The sequence below is a fragment of the Exophiala aquamarina genome (assembly GCF_000709125.1).
Source record: "Exophiala aquamarina CBS 119918 chromosome Unknown aczIA-supercont1.47, whole genome shotgun sequence".
NCBI classification, from domain to species: Eukaryota; Fungi; Ascomycota; class Eurotiomycetes; order Chaetothyriales; family Herpotrichiellaceae; genus Exophiala; species Exophiala aquamarina.
The window spans coordinates 39,202-47,178 of NW_013550541.1; the positions used below are offsets into that span (position 1 = coordinate 39,202).

The 7,977-nt window shown below is 52.7% G+C and overlaps 5 protein-coding genes across 5 annotated transcripts; 2 read left to right on the top strand and 3 right to left on the bottom strand.

The window, feature by feature from the left end:
- Nucleotides 1-1,749: 1,749 nt before the first annotated feature.
- A1O9_13041 (uncharacterized protein) lies at nt 1,750-2,748 on the top strand (the record flags this gene model as incomplete). The annotated part of the gene is made up of 1 exon (XM_013398039.1): nt 1,750-2,748. The coding sequence occupies one exon, from the start codon at nt 1,750-1,752 to the stop codon at nt 2,746-2,748; it is 999 nt and encodes a 332-aa protein (XP_013253493.1).
- A 199-nt stretch (nt 2,749-2,947) lies between these two features.
- On the bottom strand, nt 2,948-3,718 carry A1O9_13042 (uncharacterized protein; the record flags this gene model as incomplete). Its single annotated transcript, XM_013398040.1, has 1 exon — nt 2,948-3,718. One exon carries the CDS (start codon nt 3,716-3,718, stop codon nt 2,948-2,950), a length of 771 nt encoding a protein of 256 aa, XP_013253494.1.
- A 459-nt stretch (nt 3,719-4,177) lies between these two features.
- A1O9_13043 (uncharacterized protein) lies at nt 4,178-5,195 on the bottom strand (the record flags this gene model as incomplete). Its single annotated transcript, XM_013398041.1, has 2 exons — nt 4,178-4,237; nt 4,314-5,195. The coding sequence occupies 2 exons, from the start codon at nt 5,193-5,195 to the stop codon at nt 4,178-4,180; spliced, it is 942 nt and encodes a 313-aa protein (XP_013253495.1).
- A 6-nt stretch (nt 5,196-5,201) lies between these two features.
- A1O9_13044 (uncharacterized protein) lies at nt 5,202-5,953 on the bottom strand (the record flags this gene model as incomplete). The annotated part of the gene is made up of 2 exons (XM_013398042.1): nt 5,202-5,535; nt 5,592-5,953. 2 exons carry the CDS (start codon nt 5,951-5,953, stop codon nt 5,202-5,204), a joined length of 696 nt encoding a protein of 231 aa, XP_013253496.1.
- A 1,148-nt stretch (nt 5,954-7,101) lies between these two features.
- On the top strand, nt 7,102-7,572 carry A1O9_13045 (uncharacterized protein; the record flags this gene model as incomplete). The annotated part of the gene is made up of 1 exon (XM_013398043.1): nt 7,102-7,572. One exon carries the CDS (start codon nt 7,102-7,104, stop codon nt 7,570-7,572), a length of 471 nt encoding a protein of 156 aa, XP_013253497.1.
- Between the last annotated feature and the right edge of the window lie 405 nt (nt 7,573-7,977).

Genomic DNA, 7,977 nt, shown 5'->3' on the forward strand with positions numbered 1-7,977 from the left:
CCCCCGGCTCCGTCGGATTCTGTCAATTTCTCATGAACGCTATATAACCTGTAGTTACTAGAAAACTAGGAACATTGCTCTTTTTAACAAAATCTGCCTCGTTGCCGATATTATCCCTGCCGCGTCGGGTTCCCCTCGATTCTCTCTTCCGGCCCCTTCGAACTCTACCCCGTCTCTTCGAGTGTGTCTCGAGTAGCCTCTTCATACTCGATCTTCACGGCCTCCCTCTACACTGTCGAGAGGGACCCGTTTCGCCCCTCTCATGCGTCTAATCCCTCCATGGCGCATTTAACTTCGCTAGCCGCACACTGTACAAGCTTAGCTAAACCCGCCCATCATCTACGCCTTGACTAAGGTACCAACAATCGTAAAGTCGAATATCCTCGTGGGCGCCGTAGTAAGCATTCAGCTCTCTATTCTATATCATCGATGCTCGGGATTCTGTATCTCGACTTAATGGAGTAACACATAATGGAGGATGGTAGAGCACAGCGGATCTTTTGACACAGGCCGGCACAGTACAGCTGAGTTCCGCACATAGCGTATCTAATAGTGCCGTATAAGATGATTCGTAGTGTGTAGGCGTATTGCTACCTACGGCCCGCCTCGAAAATACGTCGCTGAAGGGGGGGGCTTGAGTCTTCTATTTGGGCCCTCAGTGATTTCGAGGAAAAGAGTCGCCATCGGACGAAAGGGATACGTCAGTATATTGTAAACGAATTCTCTGTTGCTGTCTCCTTGTTTGAGCTGAATAGAGTACAGCGGTTTCCTAGGAGGGGCCTGCGAGGTGCACTATGAAGGAGAAAAGTAGGATTTGCAAGACAAGATCTCGCTCGAATAGAGTGTAGAGCAGATGTTGATTTTCGATTGCAGCCGATCATAACAGCGGGCGGGGGTGTGCTTATAGGGTTGGCCACCAATTTCGAAAAAGACTGCAAGGTTGTCGAAGAACAACTGAAGGCGGCTGTCTCGGTCCAGAGGGCGCATTCTCATCATTCTTAAACCCTCAGGACCTAGGAGAACGAGGTAACGCCCTATATCGTCCCCCCATTCTCAAAGCCACCGTCACCGGGGTCCATGCCACCCTCAGGATAACGACAGCCCCTTATCTCTCATAATGTTTCGGTGGCATAACCCGCCTCACGAGCTTTAGAAACCCCGACAGAGAAACCTTTAGCAGGCCAGGGTTCAAGCTCGACAGTTGTGAAAGACCTAGAACTACGCCCTATGAGATAAGAGAAACCACGGAGGGCGTTGAGCAGTGCTGAATGTCTATTCAAATAGCACCGGTACACCATGGACCACATTGTGGCTTGGCTTGGCATTGCATGCTATTGGCCGAGCTTCCGTGCACTCACTCCCAATAGATTTTCACTTGTTCGGATCTTCCACTTTCTGCTTGCTCTTGTAATGACACGCCACATGTTGTTGGGAACCTAACCTCGTACAGGGGTATTGTCGTGCCAACCGGGATAGAGCCGTAACATATCTCCCGAGCCGTCGGTGCTCGCACTCGCTCGGCGCTGCACAGACTGCGTTCCATGTGTATATGTAGACCAGATGCCCGTCTTCGGAATAGATCTGAGCAGGTAGATATCTCTCCTAGATAAGCTAGAGCTTCACTTCTTCCCATCTACGCTCGTCTAGCGCTGGGCTGCCTCTAGAAAGTTACTTCTTCGTCAAACCTTTCCCACTCTTCTACAAACACTATTCGCGATAAGAAAACATTCCACCATTATATATCCTCAAATGGTTGCCATCCAAGCTATTCGCAAATCTAATGCTCGCATTGCCGAACTGCCACCTGGCCTCGTTGCACTATTTCTCGGCGCCACAAGCGGCATTGGTCAGAGTGCCTTGGTTCAATTCGCTAGATATGCAGTGCGGCCGCACATCTATATTGTAGCCCGGCGCGCCTCTTCGATCACGGCGCTGTTGGATGAGCTTCGCAAGAGCAACGGCGAGGGTACCTATACGACCATTGAGAAAGATGTCTCCCTCATCCGCGCCACCAGTGATGTCGTCGAATTTATCAAAGCTCGAGAAACCAAGCTGGATCTTCTGTTCGAGTCCGTTGGCTTTATCTCTTTCAGCGGCCGTCAGGAGACAGCCGAGGGTCTCGAACCATCGATGACGACTCGCTACTACAGCCGGATACGTGCTGTACATGGACTGCTGCCGCTGCTCAACGCGGCTGCGAGCCCGCGGGTGGTGTCTATCCTAGCCGGCGGGCAAGAGGGCAGAATGAATGAGGAAGACTTGGATCTTCGCATGCAGGGCAACTACTCTATCCTCGCAGCAGCAGTTCATTCAGCCACTATGCTTACACTGGCCTCTGAGCATCTCGCCCGGGGAAACCCAGCCATATCCTTCGTGCACGCCTTTCCAGGCGCCGTTGCGACACCTCTCCTCTCCCGGGGATCTACTGGGCTGGTACGTCTGCTAATGAACGGGCTTGTTTACCCGGTGGTTAAATTTTTCGCCACCCCGGTCGACGAGGCGGGGGCGAGGGCCCTGTTCTACTTAACTAGTGACCGATATTCGATTAAGAATGGCACCGTTCCATTGTCTGATGGAATAAAGAAGTCGCCAATGTCTGCAGGAGGTATCTTTCTAAGCAACGAGAAAAGCGAGAGCGTGGATAATGAGAAAGTGTTGGCAGACTTTCGGGCGAGAGGGGTCGAGAAGCAGGTCTGGAGACACACAATAGAAATCTTCAATGGCTGCGCGGAAAAACCTGCGACTTGACCCGCGAAAGTCTGCGACAAGAGATAAGGGAGGTGCTGGTGCAACACCCTGGTTCGGTATTAGGAGTAGTAGAAATAGTAAAGACGCAAAGCCCTGCTCAAATATTGCTGTAATGGTGTCATGGGTGCTTAATACGTCCTGAATTGCCACATATCATTGAAATAGCCCCGAGGAGATTTTCACCGCTGGTACGGAATCACTATTCCTTGTTCTTCTGCTTAAAAGCGACTCGTCTGTTGACAAATTCGCTCTGTAGTCCCTTCTCCAAGTCGGCAGCAATGAAGTCTAGTGGATCCTCTATAGAAGTCCCGTAACTAGCCGCCTGAGTCATGATGTTCAAATAGTTCCCCATCAGCGGCACCCACTTGAGCGTGTCCCGCCAGTCTGGGGGGGATTCCGCTTTGGCAATCACGTTATCGGCCGAGCAGTCGTTCGGTGCGAGAATCAGAGCTTCCTTGTGCTTGGGTGTCAGTTGGGCGGCGCAAAATAGTGACCAGGCAATGTTTTCCTCTTCTTGTGCCCGGAGGAGGGTTAGATTTTTACGATGCTCGGGAAATAGGGGGAGATAGTCTCCGATGAGATGTGGTGGATTGATGCTGTCCAACATAGGGAAGCCGGACATCAGCCAGGCACGAATTGCCGGGCCGCCGCGCTCACGTCGGGCTTCCACAATGGCGGCGGCCACGGCCGCGAAGATGGTGTTGTACTCAAGAGTTTTGGAGTGGCCCCACTGCTGAGCCACGCCGGCGGCGTGAAAGACAGCTTCGCAGCGGTGGTCGAGGAGGGCATTCTTTATTGCCTGCGTGTCCGTGGCCGAGCCGACAACCACGTCGGCCAACGAAGTCCTCACTGCGGGCGTGAGCTTCTGAGGCGAGCGGACGTATGCGACGACAGTGTGGCCATGTTTGACCAGGGCTGGTAAAGCCCGGCTACCGACGTTGCCGGTAACGCCAAGCAAAAGCAACCTCATGGTCGTTCAGCGAATAGTTGGTATAGCTGGTAAGACCTGACGGGTACCACTGCATCAACGAGCAGTGTGTAAATGGTCGAGAGCATGAAGAAATATAGCCTCGCAGGGAAAGGGGTCCATTCTCGCCTCCGAAATTCCCGCGGAATTTTCGGACATGCCGTTTTAATGGATACCATTCCGTAAACTCCGTCTCTGACCGCGACAAACAACTCACGGTCAAGAATTGGTAGCTCATGGAATCACCAAGAGATCCTCTTGACCCGCATATGCCAATTCCTGGCGTCACTTGTTGACCGATCCGACACATTAAGACTAGCAGCTCGTACTGCAGATGCGTACTGACCGGTACATTACAACACGGTCATCGTTGTTTACTCTTCACATGTGTTTTCAAGCCTCTACCTGTATGTCACTACTATGGAAGAAAGCCAGCTTATTAGTAAACCTATATCCAGACTCTTAGGCGTCAATTGCCCAGACGCCGAATCTCTTGACGACGGTCTCAGTGCCGGAGCCACACTATGAATGCCGGGAATCTCTCGGCCTTTCACCGAATTGGAGGGCTCAACCTACCCGTCGGTAACATGTCACCGACCTTATCCGTAGACCAGTCCCCGGAGATTTCAAGGAATGCTGCATCGCAGTCCATCCCATCAAACGCGTCACTCGCCCACTGCCAGTTGTCCTGGCCATCTTGTGACTCGAACTTGTCACTACTCCACCAGGCAGGCGTCGCCTCGCCGTGGTCGAGAGGGATGACTAGCGGCTGGCTCTCCCTGTCAATCGCCGCGACGGCAGCACTCTCGCACCACTTCTCGACCCTGGCTTTCTTAATCCACATCTGCTGCGCGGCTGCGTCCCACATGTCGTTCTCCCACACCCCGCCTTGCGCCGCGGCCATCTCTTTCTTTGCAGACTCGAACCGAACAGCCATGGCCTCGGCGATACCGAGGGCGTCCACACGGAGCTGGGGCTGCGCAATGACTTCAGCCCGGAGCATGTCGAGTATCGCTTGGGCATAACAACTGGAGTCTGAGGCTGACGCGGAAGGCTTGGGGGCGACCAGCTCTGGGCACGGTAGGACGCCGATGAATGATGGCAATGGCTGCAGAGGCGTGGTGACTTCTTTCTGAGACAAGGAAGGGCTCTCGGTGCCAGTACTGGAGAATTTAACCGCGGTCGGGCCACACAGTCTCACCCACTCGACGAGGTTCCTGGAGGCGTGGATGAGCTGAGAGGAGGCAGGCTGGGGCAAGTAGAAGTAGGAGCATACAGGGACCGTGAGCCAGTAGTTGAACCAAGTCTTGAGCGCGGCCGTGAAACGTGAAAAGATGTCGGGGGGGGATAAGCCCGAGTGGAAGAGCGAGGTAAAAGGCTGAGGTACGGCATCTACGAGATGCGCATCGGCAAGAAGAGGCGCGAAGAGGCGCAGTGAAGCACTGTTATAATGGCAAGATAGAAGTGCTATAACCCTCATCTTAGATTAGTGATGCGCCTGGAACTCGTACTCGACGCAGAGGATGGTCTCACGGTTTGTTTTGAGATGAAGAGGTAGCTCGTTCCGAAGCCTGTCCAGCTCTGCCTGGAATGCGTCTAGATATTCCCCGGCCGCGGCTTTCGGAATGCCTGGCAGTTCATTGACGAGCTGATCCCCAGTGTGGAAATCGAAGATTTTCTCAGTGAGATGTTGAATACGAACCAGCTGTACGGTGAGCTGATCGGTCTCGTATTCAGCAGCACTCTCAAGTTCCTGCAGACATTGGTCTAGGTACCTTGTATATCTCGCGGGTCCCAATTGCTTGACGACCAGCGCGGCGCTGAAGGGGCGAAGGAAGTTAACGAGATGTCCAATGAAATGCGGTGGCCGACTTACTTTGAAGTCATGTACCAGACGCCTAGAAGGGCTCTCCTTTCTTCATTCGTTCTCGGTCGCGGTTCCTCGGCGCGCACGAGAGCCAGGCGATGATGCTCCTCCCGAGCCTTCAAGTTGGGGCATGTGTTCAGATCCATATCTCCCACCAGGCTGACTGCCAGATGGGCGAGATTATTATAATGGGCATGACTCATACAGATATAGTGATAGAACCCCAAGAAGATTAAGATGCCTTGGAGAAGGTCTAAGGACCGCTCAGATTTCATCAGCATCATGTCGCAGATATATTTGAAGACGGCGCGACTTTGTGCCCGCATGGACCTCAAATACCCCACCGAAGCCACCATCCTAATGACCTTCATGAGAAACGGTCGAGTTTCATATAGTTGTTTTGCAGTCGTCTCGGGTGGAATCACGACAAAAGGGAAATGTGAAGAGAGCTTATTTGTGTAAATGGACAATAAAGTCTCGTCTGACTCCGAGGGCACAAGATCGGCCTTGCTGACGGGCGACTTGCACGTGCATGATATAGATGCACTGGAGCCGAATTTGGGCACTGTGGCATGCAGCACTGGGTCGTCCTGACTTGGCCGGTCTTGAGCCCTGGATCCCACAAGATTGCCTGGCTCGCTGCGTGTTAACAAGCTATGCGGAGTCGGGTTGTCTCCCTCACCCGACGGAGTTAGAAACTCGCTCAGACTATTAAGTCTCTCTTCCAGCTCGGCTGCTCTCCTGTCCACATAATCACTTGTTAGGCAGAGTCAAGAGAAGACGCAACAGGGCCGGCGAGGGATGGCCCATGAACAGAGTAGGTTGCCGGTTGTCGAGCAACGATGTGGGCAGCATCTTGAGAGACGCGCCAATTGAACAATACCTCTATGGAGAGTTGATAGATAGTGGAGCTATGGGAATCAAAACATCGGATGGAGCCATGGATGCGCACAGAAATTGGAGAAGGGGTGGTGAACGTACGAGCGTTTGGGCTGTCTCTTCTTCCGCGGTCCCTGAACTTGGTCGGAACAATCTCGGTCGAGGCTGTGGCACCGGTCGCATTTCGTCCCTCGAACCTTGTCGGAGCGAATGCATCGTGTCTTCGCGGCTGCGCAAGGAGCACATGCCTGCCCCCATTTGGCGCTACGGGCCAGCCTTGGCCTGTCCATCCTGTGGAATTCGGTAGACAACTTGCCAAATATCTGCCTCTGTTGAGGAGTTGTCGATTGGTTCTCTCTTAGGCACCAACAAGAAATCCCGGAATCGTGGGGATGAAGGGAAGCGTGCTAGATTGCCTGGAATTTTCTACAAATCCCTTGGGCAGTTGGGGGACATGTGGCGTCCGGAATTTTGTGAAAATCCCGAGCGAGCCTGGTCACGTGACTTGTAAGTTCTGGTTTAAAAGATCCGTTATGGCTCAGACGAGCCTGAGCAAGACGAAGAGAGTATTAGCGAGTAAATTGGAATCAACAGAGCGCAATTTCTATAGTCTGCCGTCGAATATTACGCAGTCGCCGAGATGGAGCCGTCTTCCCTCTATACCCTTTCCCCACGCGAAGCCATCGTGGACGCCTTGTCCCGGGCCCTGGTTGGGTGCGATAACCATGACGCGGAGCTCTTCAACTCCGCCTGGGCTGGAGAAGACGTTTCCTTCACAATTAACGGCGCTGACAAGAAAGTCCTACCCAGCCTCACCATCATCCGTACGCATGTACTCGACAAGGTTGGTCCTATGGATACCACGCACAGCATCAGCAACATTCGCGTGGTTGCTAAGGACGGCGCTGACAATGCTTTTGTCACGGCGACTTCAATGGCGCAGCATTGTCCTCCTGGGAGGGGCAAGGAACCAGACGGACCAAAATTCATGGTCAGCGGCGAGTATTCCGCGGATGTTATCAAGGTTAATGGGATATGGAAACTGAAACATTGCGCATTGAGAGTCGTTTGGACTCAGGGAGATCCTTCCGTGATGGAGGACCGTGGTTAAGATTCGTTGGATGCGGGTCGATATCAGGGACTGCGAGTGGTTGAAGAAACAGTATAACGTAATCCACAAGCTAGTGGAACACACAAGCTAGTGGAACACTAATCAACCACCACCACTCTTCATGCTTGCTCTATCAACCACAACGACGCTAAATCGTATCCAATTCGCCATTAAGCTGTTGTATTTAATGCTTGACACGTCCTGGAGTTGTGCCCTATCGTACTACACCGCCTACAACGCCGCTGAGCGCCCGCAACGCGAATAACAATAGGGGAATGTCTCGGGGGAGCGAATGGCCAGAGCGAACGGAAATGCGAGCGAATGCCAAGTAATGTAAACTAGGCCTAATTTAGCTGTAAAATTGACCCCTTTTGCATATCCTACCATTATTCATCCATTTATTAA